General features: G+C 33.5%; 4 protein-coding genes across 4 annotated transcripts in view; 1 reads left to right on the top strand and 3 right to left on the bottom strand.

The window, feature by feature from the left end:
• The window catches only part of LOC116020914 (protein SIEVE ELEMENT OCCLUSION B-like), a 5,654-nt gene extending 3,602 nt beyond the window's left edge, over positions 1–2,052 (bottom strand). The window contains exons 1-4 of the mRNA XM_031261480.1: positions 1,824–2,052; positions 1,447–1,536; positions 1,002–1,369; positions 634–713 (exon numbers count right to left, since the gene is read on the bottom strand). Of these exons, the coding sequence (XP_031117340.1) occupies positions 634–713; positions 1,002–1,369; positions 1,447–1,536; positions 1,824–2,006 (721 nt within the window). The 5' untranslated portion in view covers positions 2,007–2,052. The remainder of the gene's footprint in view (positions 1–633; positions 714–1,001; positions 1,370–1,446; positions 1,537–1,823) is intronic.
• A 4,914-nt stretch (positions 2,053–6,966) lies between these two features.
• Positions 6,967–9,707, top strand: LOC116019241 (transmembrane emp24 domain-containing protein p24delta3-like). Its single transcript, XM_031259389.1, has 4 exons — positions 6,967–7,262; positions 8,653–8,865; positions 9,152–9,228; positions 9,415–9,707. The coding sequence occupies exons 1-4, from the start codon at positions 7,053–7,055 to the stop codon at positions 9,557–9,559; spliced, it is 645 nt and encodes a 214-aa protein (XP_031115249.1). The 5' UTR covers positions 6,967–7,052; the 3' UTR covers positions 9,560–9,707.
• Positions 9,708–10,498: 791 nt separating this feature from the next.
• LOC116021170 (patatin-like protein 1) lies at positions 10,499–15,003 on the bottom strand. Its single transcript, XM_031261781.1, has 8 exons — positions 14,922–15,003; positions 13,260–13,429; positions 12,422–12,600; positions 12,161–12,347; positions 11,920–12,081; positions 11,486–11,803; positions 10,717–10,892; positions 10,499–10,617 (listed from the first exon to the last, which is right to left on the bottom strand). The coding sequence occupies exons 2-8, from the start codon at positions 13,413–13,415 to the stop codon at positions 10,551–10,553; spliced, it is 1,245 nt and encodes a 414-aa protein (XP_031117641.1). The 5' UTR covers positions 13,416–13,429; positions 14,922–15,003; the 3' UTR covers positions 10,499–10,550.
• Positions 15,004–15,427: 424 nt separating this feature from the next.
• Positions 15,428–18,709, bottom strand: LOC116021005 (patatin-like protein 1). Its single transcript, XM_031261598.1, has 7 exons — positions 18,476–18,709; positions 17,585–17,763; positions 17,308–17,494; positions 17,065–17,226; positions 16,411–16,728; positions 15,832–16,007; positions 15,428–15,738 (listed from the first exon to the last, which is right to left on the bottom strand). The coding sequence occupies exons 1-7, from the start codon at positions 18,641–18,643 to the stop codon at positions 15,672–15,674; spliced, it is 1,257 nt and encodes a 418-aa protein (XP_031117458.1). The 5' UTR covers positions 18,644–18,709; the 3' UTR covers positions 15,428–15,671.
• Positions 18,710–22,201: the final 3,492 nt, after the last annotated feature.

A 22,201-nucleotide genomic window follows, 5' to 3' on the forward strand; every position in this document is an offset into this window, starting at 1 on the left:
CCTTTTTTTTTTTTTTTGTTTCGGTAACAACAATAATAATGTTTTTCTTTCTTTTTGATTTCACTCATCCTTGTTATCCATAATAATAATAATAAATAAATAAATAAATAAAAATTATAAAAGTAATTTAAGAGTTAATAAATTAGGAAAATATGTTTATACCCTTATAAGTCATTTTACATCCAATCAGATAAAAGTAAACAACTAATTGCCAAACACTTTTTACGACCAACTAATATTATTAATTAACTAGTTTGACCATCTAACCCAATCATCTATCAACTATCAGGTATTAGCTATATATCAACCATTTGCCAAACACCCAAAATCTATTTAACCAAATTGTTGTGATTTTTTAATTAATAATTTAACTACTTTTTCAAATTTATTTAAAAATTGGATTATATATTTGCATAATAAAGTTTTAACTTTTTAAGTCAATTTATAATAACTTCGAATATACTATAAATTGTATATTTTTTAGGTTGTAACATAGGATATCCACCGACAGACAGAGTAATTAACCCTTCGCTAAATTATAGTCACTTCTAAGGGTGACATTATAAATTGTATATTCTACATTAATTATAATCATAAAAAATTTCTTACTATGGATTAAAATATTGGACCAACCTAGTAGTGAGTGGCTAGAAGTCATGATCTCTTTGATTTTGGTGGATAACTTGGACTGTTCAGTTAGTTGAATTTGAGACCTGAAAATGAAGAAAAATATAATACTAATTAATTAAAACAAATAAACATCAAATAACCATTTGTGGCTGCATTGAAGAATTCTTAGTTAACCCAATTTACATGTGTTGTCGTGCAATGTAAATTAATGTATTGAAATATTTTCTACTTTATATTGTTTATATCATTTATATGAGATATTAACATATACTAATTACCTATAAAGATTAGGGTACGTATAAATTAGATAAGAAATAAGAATTCTACAAACATATATATAATTTATACCAAGTTAAATTAAATGGTCTTACTCGGGGCCCAAAATACAAAGTCGGGTATAAGAAACAACAAATCTTGCCATCCAATAGTTAGCCACAATCATAGAAGATGAATAATGTTCAAGCTCAACCATAAGCTTGACGAGATCTAAGGCAAACTTTATTGAGTTATCCTCTAAATTGATAGGGTTAGAGGAAGACATTTGCTTTGAAAGAGCCAAGTTGTATGTCAATCCTCTTTGTTGGCGTGAATTTGAGACAACTTTAAACTTTCCATAGATGATCGCAAATGAAGCGAGCATCATTACTACTTTAGTGTGCCATGGATACACTGATAGTGCACTTAGTATACAAATTGCTATTGAGTGACTATCAACATTATTTAAACAACTACACACCACCTGAAAATGAAAATAAAATTTTAAAATTAATAATTTGAACGCATATAATTACGTGAGATGGGAGATTTTCAACATACCTTTAAGGAGAGTTGTAATACATGAGATGGAATCTCATTCTGGATGTATTCTTTTAGCATTAACTTGTCTTGCATTGCTTCTTGAGGAATCTATACTCATACTCCATTAAAACAACTTAGTGAGATGAAAATCAGAATAAAACTATTTTTATGTAGAATTGTAATTAAGACGTACCTATCTCTACACTATGATTATTATTTAACATGAAATTACATGTTACTTCTATGATATATAATGCTAAGCAGTTGTGTCATGCACTGCTTTTAAGTGATTGTATGACACAATTCATTCATTATAGGTACATGCAGTGGTATCCAACTTATTTTTGTCCAATAAAAATTTTAAAATACTGTAAATAGTGAGTATATTGACAAACCGTATCGGATTCGGAGTTGAAAATGTCATCAACAAAATTGAGAATAGAACTTGCATCGACATCCATTTCACCTTTGGGATCATGTGTAGCTTTAACGTGTTCCACAATAATCGCCTCCTCAGTTTCAATGGCATGGTTTTGTGAAACCATTGGTGTTGATAGAGATAGAACTTGGTTTGACATGTGTAATAGATATGAAGAAGAGAATTAATTCCTTGCTTGGATTGCTTTTGATTATATGATCTTGAATTTTTTTTCAAGTATTGTGTTCATTTAGGTCTTATATAGTATATGAATTGATGATCTCTTGTAGAAGAGCTAACTTCAATACCTAGCTTCGAGATAAGGTAATCAGAAGAATCAAAATGAAAAACACTTCAAGTATATATCTTAATGCTTTAAAAAAGAAGAAAAGAAAAAGGTTTAGGCCGTGTTTGGTAAATGGTTGTTAGCTGATTGGGTTAAAAAGTATGATTAATTGATAATATTGGTTGATTGTAGAAAGTTGTTTGATAGATTAGCTGTTAACTGATAGCTGTTTGGTATAATTTTTTTACTCAAAAAGTTAATTGAAAAGGCTACTTTGAGTAGCCTTTTGAATTTTAGTATTTTGGAGTTAAAAAAACTTATTAACCAAACAACTAATAGTGGTCAAATAAGCCAAAATTGGCTGATAGGCTGATTATTTACCAAACAGGGCCTTAATTTCTACGAAGATGATGCTACCAGGAACTAAGGTATATTCCAGAAAGATAAATATTGATGATCATGTATGGGAGAGAATGAAACATTATGATTTATCCTTCGACAATCTTATTTTTACAAATAATACAGGAGAGGTAAATCACATTAAAAAAATTTTGTACAATAAATTCTACTGGGATTATGTTGGCCGGTAAAAATGAAACTCGTGACCTTTAAGTAAGAAAATCATGTCTCATTCACTGGTGTATCCCTTTAGGAGTTTTTTCATACCTTCCTTGATTTAGTGTTAAGGTACTAAGGGAGAATTGATGTCTGATCTTCTTGCTTCAAATGCATGCAGCAAAATAGAATAACAAGTACGAGAATGACTTGCAAATCACTAATCTTACATATATGAACTGAAAATGTGTAGAAGAATCAATATATCCTAATGCTTTGCTTCATGACAAGGCAATTAAAAGAATTAAATTAATAAAGGAATTTCTTTTACTTTTAACTCTTTAGAAACTATCTCCATCACACTTCTTCATGCATAGAATGTAGACAGATCAATGAAATAGGAGTTTGAACTGCATATAAAAAACGAACCAAAAAGCACATCACATATTCTTATGAGTATTACTGACTCTGTTACAATGTAGTATCACATATTCTTAATTCTTGATAACTAATACACTACAAATTAAATATATAAAGTGCAACAATGCAGATTATAGCTGATGTAGCTAGTCATGATTACACTGCATGTCAATGCTCCACGTGTCACACTTTCACTTTATGTTAACAATTTTAGCAGTCTCGCACAATTTCATCCCTCCCTCATCAAGTCCAATCTTAATTAAATGTTAGATTTATTCCAAATTATTTTTAAATAGTAAAAATTTTTAAAATTACTTTAAGGTATGTTTGTAAATAGTGGGTATATTGCCAAATCGTATCGCAATTGAAAATGTTGTCAACAGAATTGAAAATAGAACTTGCATCGACATCCATTCCACCTCTGAGATCATGTGTAGCCTTAACTTATTCCACGAAAATCGTCTCTTGCTCTTCAATATCAGTGGCATGATTTTGTGAAATCATTGCCGTTGTTGATAGAGATTGAACTTGGTTTCACATGTGTGATAGATATGATGACGAAAATTAATTACTTGGATTGATTTTGATTATAATATAATAATCTTGAAATTATTTTTACAAGGATTGTTTTCATTTAGATCTTATATAGTATATGAATTGACGATTATCTTGTAGATGAGCTAACTTCAATATTCTGTCTACTCAGTGTTAAAATGGAAGGCATTTTCGTTCGGTTTATCTATTATACGTCTAATATATACTGAGAAATATTCGAGGGACCATTTTGAAAAAAAAAAAAAAAAACTCTTTTATTTATTTCAGTTTTTAGACTCTATCAAATTAGAATTTCTATACATTTTTTTCTTAAAAATATAAATAGTTAAAATCCTACAATCTAACTTCAAAACTTTAAACTTTCTCTGCAATTTTTTTCCTTTCGTCTAAACATACAAACTTATCTACGAATCATAAATTTTTGGTTAATGAGTTCAACTAAAAAAAAAAACAAAAAAAAACCAAGACCGGCCCCTAGGCGCCCTATTTAATTTTTTTTATTTTTATTTTTTAATGTAATAATGGGAAGCTACCTAGAATAGGGGAGTTGGTGGCTTTTAATGTAATCCGAAACCAAATCTCACACCTGGTCAAAACTAATAGCTCACAGCCTCGCAAATCTCACAACTCACAGATCTCAGAACTGAAAACTCACAGATCAGCGGCCTCACAATATCAAGGCGAAGCTACGCCATCCGTTGCCGTAAACCTCCAACCTCCCACCTCCAGATCAGAGGCTTCGCAATAGTTCGGCTGGTGGCGGTGGTGGCTATAGTTACCTCAAACAGAGGCGACGGTGACCATCTGGTGTCTCTCTTAGTCTCTCGTCGAGTAGTCGCATGCAGTACATCCATACAGGGCCTCGATTTCTTCTCAGCTTCCAGCGAAAAAAAATAAAAAAGGAGGGAGGGTGATACGGGGCGGTCGTCTAGGCGGCTGCCCGCGGAGGAGACCGATTCCAGCCTTCCTCGATGCGGCCGGGTGTCGATTAATCGTTGCCTAGGCACGATTTTTGCAACATTGAAAAAATACAAACTTTTCCTCTATTCCTATTAAGTTTTATAATAAGTTTTGTAACTTTCATAAATACTCATATACTTTTTATTTTTATCTTGTTATGTTTATATATATATATATATATATATATATACACACGTACGTACATACATATATATATAGATACATACATACAATATATTAGTATTTATGAAATTTAGAAAACTTATTGTAAAACTTGATACGAATAGAGGAAAAGTTTTTTTATTTAGAGTTTAGACATAGGGCTTGTTTGGTTATTAGCCGTAGCGGATTGTATTAGCGGTTATCAAATAGCAGATTGTATTAGCGGGTTTGACCAGTAGAAGATGTTTGGTAAAATTAGCTGTTTAGATTAGCGGTTAACATGTAAAATGACTAAAAGGGTATATATATATATATATATATATATATATATATTATAACAATAAATAATAAATAATAAAAAAATAATAATGTTTTAAAATTAAAAAAAATAAATAAATAAATAAAAAGGGAGCGGGGTGGGGGGAGGGGAGCCACTGTAATACTTTCCCCACTTATCCCACCGATGTGGGATAAGTGGGGAATGGAGCTTCCCCAAAACGCCAAGTAATACTTTCCCCAAAACGCCAAATGCAAAACGCTGCTATATGCAGCGTTTTGTAACTTGGCGGTTTGGAGCAAATCCGCTGCTCCAAACCGCCATTAACGAAATAAGGTTTTCAGCGTTTTGACCATGGTCAAAACACTGAAAATGGCGGATCCGTCAAAAATTGGTAGATCCGCTACTAACCAAACAAGGTCATAGAGGAAAAAAAATTTTATAGAGAATTAAACATTTTGAGATTTAAACTATATTTATAGTTGTGAGAAAAAAATTTACAAAAATTCTAATTTGATAGTGTCTAAAAAATGAAAATAAACAAAACTAAAATAAATAAAAATATTTTTTTCCAAAATGATCCATCGATTATTTCCAAAATGGTCCATCGACTATTTATTACTATATAGTAGGTGCACAATAGGTAAGCAGATGAAAATGCCACATATTTTAACGCTGAGTAGGCGAAATAACTAAAGAATTATTAAATTGAGTGAATTTTTGAAAGTTAAAGATTCCATTTGGTACAATTAAAAGTAGAAATGTAAAATTAAGAATGGGCAATAGTTAATGAATCATTTTGAGAAAAATCTCTTTAACTACGAGTACTAAATTAGTTAACGGGCTCAGGCTAGTCCAATAATAAACAAACCGATCCAACTTGAATAGCCCAACTAAATATGACCCAAGTAGTGATATAGTCCAATTTTATATGCACCAAGATCCATCTGATATGATCCATCTTATCTAATATGATCCATCTTATCTTTTATAGTCTAAAAATTATGTGTACAATTGATATATTTTGCACCTGTAATTAATCATGTCTATAAATAAATTAAACGCACATAATATGTTAATTACATACACATAAAATGATAACTACAAACACAAACTGGTAACTGCAAATGCAAAATATGTTAATTGTATACACATAATATGTCAACTTGAATTACATAATTTGAAAGTTATTTTGGAATATAGTCTACAATTACCATATGCACTTATGCAATCTGACTATATGGCTCAATTGAAGTGAGTAAAAGTTTAATAAGAAAATTTTCGTAAACTAAAGTCCAATAATTCGCATAATAATAATAATAATAATAATAATATAATAATAATAATAATAAATAGTAATGTAATGTTCTAAAAGGGACGACTGAGTGTGAGCATGATTCTTGTTATAATGTGTCCTATTACACAACATGAAAGTTAAATCGCACTTAGTCTATAAGGTTCGATAGTAATCTCTTATTTGTTCATAAATGTCCCACAATAAAACTTTTAATAAATTTATTGGTCAATCAAACTTACCACGATACTCTTTTGTTATACTTTTTTTTATTGGTGACTTTTATGTAAGTTTGCAGCACTTTGTTAGCATATGATTTATTTTAATACTAACATTTTTTTTCTAATAAAAAGTGCTAAAGTTGTCTTCTCAAAAAAAAAAAAAAAAAAAAAAAGTGCTAAAGTTGTTCAGTTGACCGTTGTTGAATAAACACTTCCGACATTGCGCGTGTTAAAGCGCCATTTAAATAGCCACAGTGTCTTAACCGTGAAAAACCCTCGGTTACAAACGCCATATGATTGGTCGAAAATAAAAGAAACTGCGTGGCGCCAACCCTGTCGTTCTTTTAACCCAATTGCGGATACCGCGCGTCTCTTGCACTCTCCACCCGGAGATCCAGTCTCTGCTTAAAGAGTTAGGTTTAAACCCAACCTTTCCTGCTCTGATATCATATAGAGATAGAGAGAGATTGAAAAACATGAAGGCCGAGCTGCTGGTGGTGGTGGTGGTTGCTGCGGCGGCGGCGCTGCTGCTTACCGGAGAAGCTGTGTGGCTGGAGTTGCCGAGTGCGGGGACAAAGTGTGTGTCGGAGGATATACAAAGTAAGGTGGTGGTTTTAGCGGATTACTACGTAATCGGCAACGAGGAACACGCCACAGCTAATGTCGCCCCCACTATCTCCGTCAAGGTAACGCGTTTTCGCCGGATGTTTGCATTTTATCTGCTCTGTCAATAATTGGTAATAACTGCTATATATTTCAGTTTTTCAACTGGAAACTGAAATCTGTAATCATATGGAATTAAACGCTTAATTTATGAAAAACAAAACGTATGATTCCTTGTTTTTCACCTAAAATCAAAATGTTTGTCTTTGTATTAATTTAAATATTAAAAAAAAAAACCCTTATTTGGACTGCCCCATGACCACCAATTTGTAACCCAGCCTTGTGATCCTAGATGGCAAAGACCACCGAGGAGGTAAATCAATCTAATTGTCGATAGCTGAGCTTCTCAAATCAGAAGGTCAATTCGACTTACTGATCAACTTGGCTGGGATGCCCAGTATAATTAATTTCAAATTTAGGGATAATGGTCACTGCTGCTATTGAAGGAGGTTGGGGGATATGAATCTATGAAGCAAAAATAGTGGATGGATGGAGGAATGCTTCTTTATTGATACACTGAGGTTTTGGCTTACAGATTTTGGCCCTGTTTGGTAAATGGTTGTTTTTAGAATATTGGGTTAAAGGGTATGACTAGTTGATAACATTAGGTTATTGTAGAAAGGTGTTTGGTAAATTAGTTATTAGCCGATAGCTTTTGATATAATTTATTTTCTCAAAAAGCTAATTGAAAAAGTTACTTTGAGAAGCTTTTTTTAGCATTTTGGAGTTACAAAAAACTGATTAACCAAACACTTATATTAATTTTTTAACCAAGTCAAACAACTAATAGTTGTCAGATAAGTCAAAATTGGTTGATAAGCTAACAATTTTACCAAACAGGGCCTTTATCAGATTGTCTGGTCCTATGTTGTTCAAATATGACTACATATTAGCATATTACCTTGGTGACATTGTCTGATCATAATTCATCTTCCTGTTGATTCGATTTTGGTAACAGTTCCTGGTGTTGCAGGACAACCTTGTTCCCATAAAAGTCCATGATTTTCAATTTAAAAGTAAAGGTTTTGCTTTTGATACAAAGAATATTGTGATTCTTTATGAGAGAGCCTTTGCAATCAAATTCCAACTATAATAACTGGTTATAAGCAAATCGTAGTGATTTGGAGCGAGGGATGAAAGTATAAACAAACAAATAGTTTGCTCGAATCTTTGGTGGTGGAAATAGTATGCAGTCAGTGTTTGCAAGAACTAGCATGAACAATATAATTGTCATTATTCGGTTCATAGTTCTGATCTCGAAGCTGTATATTCGGGTATTGTACTTTGCTTATGCCACGAAGATACAAAGCTGTACAGAATACAGAACAAAGTTCATGATTTAGATATTCTCTTCATGATTTAGATATTCGAGTTCAATGATTTGAGCTGTGCTTTTGCAACATTGTCTATTAGGTGACATCGCCATATGGAAACAATCTCCACCATGAAGAGAATGCCACACACGGCCAGTTTGCCTTTACGACAGCTGAGGCTGGCGACTACTTGGCATGCTTCTGGATGGCGACGCATCCCCCGGGGGGTAAGGGTGCAACTGTAGGCCTTGACTGGAAAATGGGAATTGCTGCCAAGGATTGGGATTCAGTTGCAAAGAAAGAGAAAATAGAAGTAAAATTTCAAGTTCTTTTCCCACTTTACACACACATGTAAATTATCTCTTTTTTTGAATGACAAGGGGAACCCACAGCCACTTCTCGAGGGTGTGCACTGGGTAAATCCCGCCTCCTAACCTGGCAAAGGACCACAAGGAGGTAAACTAGCCTAGACTGTCCATAGTTGATCAGCTCAAATCGAAAAGGCCAATAGGCCACTCCTATTGAGAGTTGAACTTGAACTTGAACTTGTAACGTAAATTATCTTGTGCCCTGGGTCATGTGTGAGTTTCCCTTTTCAGGGTCTTGAACTTGAGCTGAGGAAGCTTGAACAAATGGTGCAAGCCATCCATGCAAATTTACTTTATATGAAAGCTAGGTAAGTTTTCGTGTGCAAATATTTTAAAGAATCCCATTTCGTTCCAATTAGTGTTTAGGAATGACAACGGGCAAGGCAGAGGCGAGGCACATATTGCCGTCTCTAGGGGTGGCAATTTCACCCAACCCCAATGGGAACCTAACTCCCCGCCATGACGGGAAAGTAACTACCCTCTTTTGTGTGCAGGGAAGCAGAGATGAGGGAGGCGAGTGAGAAAACCAATGGGAGAGTGGCTTGGTTTAGTGTATTTTCCCTTGGTGTCTGCATCTTTGTTTCACTTGTGCAAATATGGCATTTGAAGCGCTTTTTCCATAAGAAAAAACTCATCTAAACTTCAGTTTTTACCTTTACAAATAGTGAGAGAACATCAAAGGTAGGCCCTTTTTGTACCATTACAAATATATATGTATTTTCACTAATAACATCTTTTGATTGGATTGGGGTGGCTGATAATAAATTTGTACTTTACTAAACAAAAATTAAGGTTGTCCATCATTCTCTTACCAATACCTTCTCGGTCCAGAGCTCATCACATATAGTATTTCTAGTGCAGCTTATCTCTTTTTTTTTTTGGATGATGAAAGAAATCCACAATCACTACTCGAGAGTATGCATCATAGGTATTTCGTTGGTTTATAAGAGTAAAAACAAAACTAATCAACAATACCGAAAACAAAGAATAACCCAAGCTAGAGAGAATAATCATTTTAATGCATTTGTTCTTGAAAATATTTTATTGTCTAGATGTTGAGAGAATTGAGGATTCTAATTTGTTTCAGTTCAACCAGAGAAAAATGAATTAATTTGATTTAACATGTATGAATGGTTTGATATAGATACCAGCACAGTCGGTTCCAGTATCTTAAGGATCCATATGTATCTACCATTGAAAATTCTTTAATAGTATTACTATACACTGAGTACCAAATTCCTCCTTATACTTAGTCGGCAAAGTCCAAAGGATCAAAAAGAAATAAATTAATTTAATTAAGTTTATCATCAAGAAGACCAATAGGTTACTCCCACGGACATGTAAAGAATATCATAAAAAACAAACAAAAACTATCATATGCTAAAAGAACAGAGAATCTGTTATGAGAAGAGCAATTGATAATGATTTATTCCATTCTTCTCTGAGAATTATTATTACATTCGTAGTTACATAAATCGGAATTTTCTTCCCCATAACAGTACTTATGTAACCAATCCCGGTGGCACAACCTTTTTCATGTCGAAGGATATGTGCCTTATTCAAGTACCAGAAATTAAAGACACACCATACGATGATCATTATCTCATTATTGATTTGATCAACAACTTGGCTACTTGCTGCCGTTAAGTGCCGCGGTTGTACGGCGCCTCCTCTCCTCCGACAGCAATCCGGCCAACCTGAAACCCATCAAATCCCAAATTCCCATCATCAAAACTTATATAGTACTGTACTAATGTTAGTTATGTTTTGTGTAGTGAAGAAACTAAAGTTGGTACCTTTTGAGAGCATCTTGGTTTGTTCCAGCTTCGGGAACCGGTTCATTCTTCCCTGTCAACAGATTCAACTTTGTAACCGTTTTCAACAACAACTTATTGCCAACATCTTCAAGTGCATCCAAGTTTTCCTTTGTCGTAACATCAACCGAGGTTGTCGACCCTTGTAAATCGTCCTCCTGCACCATTTTTACATTCACCAATTATATACCCACTTACACGTTAAACCATCACTATAAAAGATTGAATTCAATTACTTTTTTTTTTTTTGAGAACTGAATTCAATTACTTGAATACTAGTTATATACAGAGTTATGGGTTAAAGCAACTCTAAAAGGTTGAATTCAATTACTTGATTATCAATTATATACCGACTTATAGGTAAAACCAAAACTAAAAACTTGAATATAATTTAATTACATACCTAAACACTAGTTATATATTGAGTTATGAGTTAAATCAACGGCTAAAAGGTTGAATTCAATTACATGAATACTAGTTATGGGTTAAAGAAACCCTAGCCCTAAAAGGTTGAATTCTATCGATTACATACCTAAATACTAGTTATATACCGAGTTACAGACAAGTAAATCTAGACTTTAAAAAGTTGAATATAATTCGATTACCCAGATACTAGTTATATACTGAGTTATGAGTTAAACCAACTGCAAAAGGTACTGTTGAATTCAGTTACTTAGATATATACCAGTTATATACTGAATTATGAGTTAAACCGTACCAAAGCTAAAAGATTGAATAATTGAGTTAGTACCTGAATGCGGAGATAGTTATGTCCGACTTTAAGAGCCTGGAAAATGGTGGCGATATGATAATCCACCATGTCCGAACTTGCACCGGCGAATACATCAATCAAAGGGTTGCCGTCTCCTTGGAGCAGCCACGCCAAAATGCCCCATTTCCCCGCTTGTTGCGCCGTGTACTTATCAGCATTTTTCGCACTGCCGGTGCCCACCGACAATATCAAGAACCGGTGCAACCCAATTGGCTCATTCGACGAAGTTAATGATGTCACTAAATTTGGATCCTCAGCCACCATCCTTTGCGTCACCGTGCTAATCGCAACAAGAGTCTGTAATATTCTTGTTGTAGATGTCAATTTTTCTTATAAGTGACTTATTAATTAAACTCTCAATTATTCTGTGTTTTCTTTTTATTAGAAAGTATGTAATATATATATATATATACCGGATTGTTTGCGGCTACACCTCCGTCAATGAGGTTGAACTCGACATTTCCGCCGTTAGTATCGGCGGTGTCAAAGTAATGGCTGGGGAAGTACGTGGGAGCTGCGGAGGTGGCAATGCATATGTCTGACAACTTAGCATTCCTTTCGGGGAAATCCTTAACCTGTATGTACGTGCATGTTAGAATCTTTATGCATGCATGTAGAACATAAGGTTTGGAGAAGTTAAGGATAAATATATACATCGAAGGTGGTGAAAACTGTGGGTTGGAAAGTCTTGATATCAAAGGTAGGGATGACAACGTGAGTCAAAGTTTGGGTCAACCGGGTGTCTCCCAGTAGGTCCTGGAGGACTTGATGTAGGTATTTGCCGTCGTACTTGGGGCCTGCCAAAAGGTTGGTTGCCTCCCACACTACCGCGGATGATGATCTGTAAGAACATCACATGCATGAATCATTAAACTCGTCGAAAAATATATGCCTGAGGAGTGAGGAGGTGTTTACGATGTTGGGAAGATCTTTGGTCCGTGCTCCTTGTAGAAAGGGACGATATCCTTGCCCGCGTAGAGGGGACGCTTGTTCTTGTCCGGCGTGGCTAACATGGTGGTCATCAATCCTCCGGTGCTCGTTCCAGCAATCACATCGAAGTAGTCCGCTACTCTTGCATCCGGACCGTCCAAAGCCTAATCCGTCACAAACAAAAATAAAATAAAATTTATTAAATTAACTGGCCAGCCTATTGATTTACTAACTACAAGTTACGAATTCTAGTAACAATTGAAGCAGTCTATTAGCTTTCTAGATTTGAGTCCACCAGCGGACAACTTAAGCTGATTTACCTCCTTGTAGTCATTTATTAGTCAGAAAGTGAGTTTACCTATTGCAAACTCTCGGCTAGTGACTGTGAGTTTTCCCTACTTATTTTTACCTCCAAACTTTTCTCTCATGATGGGTCTTTCATTCATTGGGTGCCAATGAATTGGCTAACCCATCATTATCTAATAAATATATTTAACTACCAATCACATGATGACACATCAGGAGGGAAAATTTGTAGGAAAAATACCTAAACGGTTTGTATTTCAGGGCCGGGACACCTCAGTCGATTTTCGGGTAATAGATTATGAGTAAGAACATAAAATTGAGGATAATTATACTGTAATGTAGTTGATTACCCTCTATTATCATGTCAGATCGAGGTGTATTGATAAGTATCGTATGTGATGCAAGCAATCATACTAATATACTATGATTGGTTGTACTGTCCTATTCTATATGCTGATTAGTATATTTGACTTTCCTTAAGTATGTATAGATATTGCAAAAAGAGTGTATATCATACTTGAAGCTGCTCTTCAAGGTGAGCAACAATGGTGCCGGGGATGATGCCACGGATGCCACCTCCATCAATGCTAAGGATGGTGATAACGCCGCCGGGAGGGATGGACGGAGCATTGTACTCTGCGGTGGACGACGGGGTTGTCTGGCTGTTTCCCATTTCTAAGGATTGGTCTGATATAAAAAAAAAATGCTATCAAGAGAAAATATAATGATAAAAGATTTTTGTTGGGTTCTTTAATGTGAAGAGAAGATAGCATAAGGAGAGGATTTATATAGTACTATGATAAACAATTAATTCGTTTTTCCTCGTGAGGGACGCATGGGCTAACTACGTGCTAAGAAAACGCATGATTTCCTTGTTTTTCACCTAAAATCAAAATGTTTGTCTTTGTAATAATAATAATAATAATAATAATAATAATAATAAATAAATAAATAAATAATAAAAAAACCCCTTATTTGGACTGCCTTCTCTAGGGGTGGAAATAGGCTAGGCCGAGCCGGGCTTTAGAAAATTAGGCCTGGGCCTGCTATGAAAATCGAAAGCCTGAGCCTGGGCCTGGGCCTGTATGTAGGCTTTTTTTTTTTTAAGCTCACGTCTGAGCCTACAGTTGACCTGGCCTGGTCTAAAGCCTTTTTAAAAGCCTATTTAATATATAGGCCTTTAAAAAGGCTTCAAAATAGATCCTGAAAAGGCTTTGCTCCTATTTAAATAGGCTTCGAACATATTTAAGGCCTACATTTTTAAGCATTTTAAAGTATACCTGTAAAAAATTTATAAAAAATACTTAAGTTCATATTTCATAATGAATGACAAAATCATAAGTTCATATTTCATAATATACAATATCCAACACCACAAGTTTAATAAGTAAAAGTTCGTAATACAAAATTCAACAATACATTGTTTACTAATTACTAGTATTACTACAAATCTATAAATACTGCAATTAGTTACTAGTAGGCTCATATTACATTAGTATTACTACTTTACTAATTGCTAGTAAACTGTAAACACTAAACAACTAGCAGAATTAGTACTAGTAATTAGTAACACTACTTATTAGCAATTTAACATCATAGCAGTAGTAACTAGTAATATCTAACACTGTTTACTAATTAGTAAGTCATATTTTGGATTTGGGTATTGAGAATTAGGGTGGTAGGTTATGTATACAATATATATATAGGCTAGGCCTGCAGGCTTGTAGGCTAGACTTTTAAATATAGGCCTAGGCCTATTTAACTAAATAGACTTCTAATTAGGCCTAAGCCTGACCTTTTTACTAAATAGGCTAGGCCAAGCTCGGCTCTAAGTAGGCCAGGCCGTAGACCTCTATGAAGGGGCATTGCCTATTCCCACCCCTAGCCTTCCCATGACCATCCACCAATTTGTAACCCTACCTTGTGATCCTAGCGGGCAAAGACCACCAAGGAGGTAAATCAACCTAATTGTCCATAGCCGAGCAGTTCATATTAGGAAGGTCAATAGGACGCTAACTGATCAACTTGATAGGGGTTGCCCACCGTAATTAATTTCAAAGTTAGGGATAATGCGGTCACTAGCTGCTATTGAAGGAGGTTGGGGATATGAATATATGAAGCAAAAATAGTGGAAGGAGGAATGCTTCTTTATTGATAGACTAAGCTTTTGGCATATTACCTTGGTGACATTGTCTGGTCTCAATTCATCTTCATGTTGATTCGATTTTGGTAACATACAGTTCCTGATGTTGCATGACAACCTTGTTCCCATAAAAGTCCATGATTTTCAATCTAAAAGTAAAGGTTTAATTTAGCGTTTAATTAATACAAAGAATGTTGTTATTCTTTATGAGAGATCCTTTGCAATCAAATCGATCCCAACTATAATAACTGTTATAAGTAGCTAATCGCAGTAGATTGGAGCGAGCAATGAATGTATAAACGAACAAATATTTTGCTCGAATCAAATATTTATGAATGAGGTAAACTAGTCTAGGTTAGGTTGTTTCATTTGTGTGCAGGGAAGCAGAGATGAGGGAGGTTAGTGAGAAAACCAATGGGAGAGTGGCTTGGTTTAGTATATTTTCCCTTGGTGTCTGCATCTTTGTTTCACTTGTGCAAATATGGCATTTATATATCTAACAACGACAAAAACTATCATATGCTGAAAGAACAGAGAATCTGTTATGAGAAGAGCAATTGATAATGATTTATTCCATTCTTCTCTGGGAATTATTATTATTACATTCATAGTTACATAAATCGGAATTTTCTTCCCACAGTACAAGATACACACACACATACATATGTAACCAATCCCAGTGGCACAATTAACCTTTTTCATGTCGAAGGATATATACGTGCCGTATTCAACAATAATTCAAGTACCAGAAATTCATCAAGACACACCATATGATCAACAACTTGGCTACTTGCTGGCGGTAAGTGCCGCGATTGTACGGCGCCTCCTCTCCTCCGACAGCAAACCGGCCAACCTGAAACCCATCAAATCCCAAATTCCATCATCAAAACATATATACTACTGTACTAATGTTATGTTTCATTTGTGTAGTGAAGAAAGTTGGTACCTTTTGAGAGCATCTTGGTTTGTTCCAGCTTCGGGAACCGGTTCATTCTTCCCTGTCAACAGATTCATCTTTGTAACCGTTTTCGTCAACAAGTTCTTCCCAACCTTTTCAAGTGCATCCAAGTTTTCCTTTGTCGTAACATCAACCGATGCTGTCGACCCTTGTAAATCGTCCTCCTGCACCATTTTTACATTAACCAATTATATACCGACTCACAGGTTAAACCAACACTATAAAAGGTTGAATTCAATTATCTGGATACTCGTTATATATATACTGATCAGAGTTATCAGTTAAAGCAACACTATAAGGTTGAATTCGATCAAACCAGTTATATACTGACTTATGGGTAAAATCAAAACTAAAACCTTAAATATAATTCAATTACATACCTAAACACTAGTTATATATATACTGAGTTATGAGTTAAATCAACCCCTAAAAAAGTTAAATTCAATTACATGTTATGAATAGTACTAAGAGGTTAAATTCCATCATCAATTACCTAAATACAAATTATATATGGAATTACGAGTTAAACTGTACCAATGTTAAAAAGTTGAATAATTGAGTTAGTACCTGGATGCGGAGATAGTTATCTCCGGCTTGAAGAGCCTGGAAAATGGTGGCGATATGATAATCCACCATGTCCGCACTTGCACCGGAGAATACATCAATCAAAGGGTTGCCGTCTCCTTGGACCAGCCACGCCAAAACACCCCATTTCGCCGCCTGTTCCGCCGTGTACTTGTCAGAACTTTTTGCATTGCCGGTGCCCACCGACAATATCAAGAACCGGTGGCACCCAATTGGCTCATTCGACGAAGTTGATGATGTCAGGAAATTTGGATCCTGAGCCACCATCCTTTGCGTCACCGTGCTAATCGCAACAAGAGTCTGTTACGTTATATATATACATTAAAACACAAAACTGTTACAATAATTTATTAAACTCTCAATTATTCTGGTTATGTTTGGTAAATGGCTTTTAACTTATAGTTGCCTTAGAAAGTATAATGATATAATTAATCTATAACATTAGGTGATTGTATAAATGTGTTTGGTAAATATGCTATTAGCTGATCGCTGTTTGGTATAATTTATTTTCTCAAAAAACTAATTGCAAAAGTTGTTTTGAACAATTTTTTGAATTTTAGCATTTTAGAGTTTTTTGATTAACCAAATGCTTAATGCAAAGTATATAATATAATGTGTATATATATACATACATACCGGATTGTTTGCCGCTACACCGCCGTCAATGAGGTTGAACTCGACCTTTCCACCGCTAGCATCGGCGGTGTCAAAGTAATGGCCGGGTAAGTATGTCGGAGCTGCAGAGGTGCCAATGCATATGTCTGACAACTTAGCATTCTTTTCGGGGGAATCCTTAACCTGTATGTACGTGCATATATGTTAGAATGCATGCATGTAGAACATATATAACGTTTGGAGAAGTTAAGGATATATATATACATCGCAGGTGGTGAAAACTGTGGGTTGGAAGGTCTTGATATCAAAGGTAGGAATGACAACGTGAGTCAACGTTTCGCTCAACCGGGTGTCTCCAAGTTGGTCCTGGAGGACTTGGTGTAGGTATTTGCCGTCATACTTGGGGCCTGCCAACAGGCTGGTTGCGCTTCTAACCACCTCCAATGCTCCTCTGTAAGAACATCCCATGCATGAATCATTAAACTCGTCAAAAATATTAACTAGGAAGATCATATATATATATGCCTGAGGAGGCGCTTACGCTGATGGGAAGATCTTTGGTCCGTGCTCCTTGTAGAAAGGGACGATATCCTTGCCGGCATAGAGGGGGCGCTTGTTTTTGTCCGGCGCTGCTAACATGGTGGTCATCAGCCCTCCGGTGCTCGTTCCGGCAATCACATCGAAGTAGTCCGCTACTCTTGCATCCGGACCGTCCAAAGCCTAATCCGTTACACACAAAAATTAAATTTATTAAATCAGAATAAACCCAACCAAGTTGGATTGCCTAATTTACTAACTATAAGGTTACAAATTCGAATCACAATGGAAGTGGCCTATTAGTTTTCTTGGTTTGAGCCTGTCAACGAGAAATAATGTAGGTTGATTTACCTCCTTGTACTCCTTTCTTATTAGTCACAAGACAGGTTTACCTAATGCAAACTTTTGACTAGTAACTGTGGGTTCCCTGTTCTGATTTTTACCTCACTCCAAACTTTCCGCTCATAATGTGTCTTTCATTCATTGTGTGCCAATAAATTGACTAATAACCCACCATTATCTAATAAATATATTTAACTACCAATCAACACATTAGGAGAGGGAATTTTTAGGGAAAATACATGAGGGGTTTGTATATATCATTGTTCTTCAACTATTTTAATTTTGCTAGCCCAACTATCAAGTAACATATAAGAAACTTTTAAAATGTCAAGTACAGCTCATCAATTGATTTTCAGATTATAGATTCCGAGTAAAAACATAAAATTGAGGATAATTGTAATGTAGCTAATTTATCCACTATTATCCTGTCGGATCGAAGATTGAAGAGTATATTGATAAGTATAGTATGTGATGCAACCAATCATTCTATGATTAGTATCATTGACTTCCCTTATGTATGTATAGATATTGCAAAAAAGAGTGTATATCATACTTGAAGCTGCTCTTCAAGGTAAGCAACAATGGTGCCGGGGATGATGCCACGGATGCCACCTCCATCAATGCTAAGGATGGTGACAACGCCGCCGGGAGGGATGGACGCAGCGTTGTACTCTCCGGTGGCGGGAGCGGTGGACGACGGGGTTGTCTGGCTGTTTCCCATTTCAAAGGATAATTGGTCTGATATGTATAAAAAATTGTTATCAAGAGAAAATATAATGATAAAAGATTGTTGTTGGTTTCTTTAATGTGAAGAGAAGATAGCTTAAGGAGAGGATTTATATAGTACTATGATATAAAACAATTAATGTTTTTTCCTCGCGAGGGACGCATGCTCTAACTAGCTATGTGCTAACCTCGTGCCCCTCGAGGTTTAATTATTTTATCCTTTTATTAATTGCGTGTTGGATAATGTTATCCACGTTTTTTTAAAAAGATTTCACAGACAAGAAAAATATAGAAGTTTGAAAACTGAACTCGTTTGCTAGATTGAGTATTTTCCCAAATTACACTCGGGCCACTCGGCCGCCCATGTGGAATTTATTATACACATAATGTCTACAATTTGTATTTTTTTTTTAAATATTATATACTTAGGTCACCTCACCTTCGACTGGATAAATCCTAATTCCTAAGTCAACAGGATCCCACCCCTAGAGTCGAGTCGCACAATTAGTCCATCGACCAGACCCTATATATTCTTTATGCGCGCACAAGGGATCCAATCCACACCGTTTCATCATCCTAGATGTTTTTCTCATTCATGTTTTCACTGTTGTCTTCAGTTGTGACATCAAGTCAGGAGAGACAAACCACTACATTAAGTTTTGGGAGAATACAATTTGTATCTTTGATTTATGAAAAAAAAAATTGTATCCTTTGACTGAATATGTGTTCTCTAGGTGAAACTCGCTTTTTTACTTAATCAACTAGTCAAATCAAGAAGGTCAATTTGTAGCGCCTACAATGAATCAAATTTGGAACATTATCATTACTAAATCAACTATCCAATCAATTTAGTTAAGGTTGTTCCATGTCTTGTTTGTATCCTAAACCTTAACATATACAAATAATAAAATTATATAAAAGTGAATGATGGAAGTTTAAACTGGAAATATTATTTTGAACTAAACAACCAAAGTTACTTCTAATAAATTTGTATTGTAGTTTGTTTATGGAAAATTATTAAATTTACTAATATTTTTGTATTAAACAATGTGTTTTATATGATTATATTAGTTACTTAATAAGTTAAAGAAAGTTAGTGAATTAGGCTATTCACGAATTAATTAATATATGAAAACACGTCAAAGCAAGTTAGCATGTGGAGCATTACCTATATGATAGGTTTAAAATGCGGCAATTTAAAACGTAGGTTTAAAATGAATTATTAAACGGCTATGTTTGGCAAACCTAGCTGAAAAGGTAGCTGAAAGCTGAAAAGTAGCTGAAAACTGAAAAGCTATAAGCTCGAAGCTGAAATCTAAAGAGATGTTAAGCTAGCTGTTATGCTTAAAAGTGTTTGGTAAAATAGCTTTTTGATAAGCTGATAAATGTAAAAAGACTAAAAAGGACATCTTCATACAATTTAAATAGGTTTGTTTATATATTAAAATATAAAATAATGAAATCAATATATTTAAATAAAATATAAAGTAAGAACATATATTTGAAAATATATAAAGTAAAAAATGTTTATAATTCATAAGATTAGTTCTTACAAAAATTAATGTTCAAACACAAATGTCAAGCTGAAATTACAACCAAACATAATGAAAAGAAAATGTCAAAAGATTTTAATTGGGAAGGGTAAAGGATGTTATTTATTTAAAATAATAAGGATAAAGATGGAAAAAAGTTAAAAAGCTACTAGCTTATTTTTGAGAACATTACCAAACAGAGCTTATAGCTTATTAGTAGCTTAAAATAAGCTATAAGCTCCTAAATAAGCTCTGCCAAACAGAGCCGTTACGTGCAATTAATCCCCTTAAACATTTGACTAGTCCTAAGTACTTATATATCCAACGTTTTCAAACAGTTTTAATTAAGAAGTTGTTGCTCTTTAGTCTTTAGTTTTTTTTGTTTTTTTTTTTAGTATAATTTGATAAAACGGGTGTCATCTGATTTAGATTTATAAAAATAAAAATATTTTAAAAAAAATTCATAAAAAATAATTAAACTAATGTTAAATGCAATTATACCTTTATATTTTGGAATGATTAACGATTGTTGTTTGAACCAGGTTCATCACGAACTAAATTGAATATTTGGGTGTAAAATAGGCAATAAAGTAAAATATAGAATACACACGAAAGGATATTAAATGGAACTAGTATTTTCGCCCATGCGTTGCACGGAATGAAATTGTTATAATATTTTAAGACTAGTTGGATCGATATAAAATTATATAAATTATAACATCGAATATTATATAGAGCAATTGATGAAATTTGTTGGATTGGTTATGTTTTCTGATGTTTTTTTGCTTGAATTAGAGCAAAAAATTGTCCAATAACCCGTGCGATTCACGGATAATTTTTATTTATTTATTTAGATAATAAAATTAAAGATAAAATTATTTTTTTTAAAATCTAATATTGAACATGTACATTTATTTGATTATAAGATTATTACAAAAGTATAACTCAATTAATTGAATAATATATGACTTGTTTGTTTACAATTATCTTAAAAAGATCGATATTTAATATGACTTAAGTAATTATATTATTACAAAAATAAATATGAAAAAATGAGAAATAATTTAACTTTAATTATTACGGAGTATAAAAATAAATTAAATGACCAATATTTAGCTTAATTACCATTATAATTATTAGGCAATTATTATTAGTCAATTACACTAAATTAATTATTTTTCGTTAACAGAAATATCAATTCGTATATACAAAAATTATTATTATTATATATTAAATACGTTCGACTTTCTACAGTGTTCATGTCACACATGTACTAATTAATTTGATCAACGACATCTAAAGTTTGTGAGAAGATTGCTCAACATTCTAGTTAATAAATATTGATTATTATGGACTAGTATTTATTAATATAATTAATAATTAATATAATTAATTAATTAATATTTAATTCATATAATTATAATAATACAATTGCCGATTATATTTCCAATAAAATATTAATATATTTATTTCATTTTTCCTAATATTTTAATTTCCTTTTGAATATATTCATTTCCTATTTTCCTTTATAAAAAGAATTATTGATTGTCATTCCTTTTTCCTTCATAATTTTTTCTAATATTTTATTTGTTAGTTACTATTTTTTTTTGTAGGAAAACTATGCTATATTTCCAGTGAAATATTAATATATTCATTTCGTTTTTCCTAATATTTCATTTCCTTTTAAATATATTCATTTCAATTTTCCTTCGTAAAAAGAATTAATATTGATTTTCATTCATTTTTCCTTCATAATTTTTTCCTAATATTTCATTTGTTTGTTACTAATTTTTTCATATGAAAGTTGGGTTATATTTCCAGTGAAATATTAATATATTCATTTCGTTTTTTCTAATATTTATTTCATTATAAATATATTCATTTCAATTTTTCTTCATAAAAAATTACTGTTCATTTCCATTTTTCTTCATAAAAAATTAATATTCATTTCCATTCTTTTTTCCTTCATAAGTTTTTCCTAATATTTCATTTGGTGGTTACTAATTTGTTCATAGAGAAAG

The sequence above is a fragment of the Ipomoea triloba genome, chromosome 5 (assembly GCF_003576645.1).
Source record: "Ipomoea triloba cultivar NCNSP0323 chromosome 5, ASM357664v1".
Taxonomy (NCBI): domain Eukaryota; kingdom Viridiplantae; phylum Streptophyta; class Magnoliopsida; order Solanales; family Convolvulaceae; genus Ipomoea; species Ipomoea triloba.

What these genes read in the sequence shown, in the direction of transcription:
- LOC116019241 (XM_031259389.1), top strand. Translation starts at nt 7,053, where the DNA reads ATGAAGGCCGAGCTGCTGGTGGTGGTGGTGGTTGCTGCGGCGGCGGCG. An exon ending in CAAAGAAAGAGAAAATAGAA is followed by an intron (nt 8,866 to 9,151) that starts GTAAAATTTCAA and finishes TTCCCTTTTCAG; the next exon opens with GGTCTTGAACTTGAGCTGAG. An exon ending in TTACTTTATATGAAAGCTAG is followed by an intron (nt 9,229 to 9,414) that starts GTAAGTTTTCGT and finishes TTTTGTGTGCAG; the next exon opens with GGAAGCAGAGATGAGGGAGG.
- LOC116021170 (XM_031261781.1), bottom strand. Translation starts at nt 13,415, where the DNA reads ATGGGAAACAGCCAGACAACCCCGTCGTCCACCGCAGAGTACAATGCT. An exon ending in ACCTTGAAGAGCAGCTTCAA is followed by an intron (nt 12,601 to 13,259) that starts GTATGATATACA and finishes GTGACGGATTAG; the next exon opens with GCTTTGGACGGTCCGGATGC. An exon ending in CAGTTTTCACCACCTTCGAT is followed by an intron (nt 12,082 to 12,160) that starts GTATATATTTAT and finishes ACGTACATACAG; the next exon opens with GTTAAGGATTTCCCCGAAAG.
- LOC116021005 (XM_031261598.1), bottom strand. Translation starts at nt 18,643, where the DNA reads ATGGGAAACAGCCAGACAACCCCGTCGTCCACCGCTCCCGCCACCGGA. An exon ending in CAGTTTTCACCACCTGCGAT is followed by an intron (nt 17,227 to 17,307) that starts GTATATATATAT and finishes ACGTACATACAG; the next exon opens with GTTAAGGATTCCCCCGAAAA. An exon ending in GTGTAGCGGCAAACAATCCG is followed by an intron (nt 16,729 to 17,064) that starts GTATGTATGTAT and finishes ATAACGTAACAG; the next exon opens with ACTCTTGTTGCGATTAGCAC.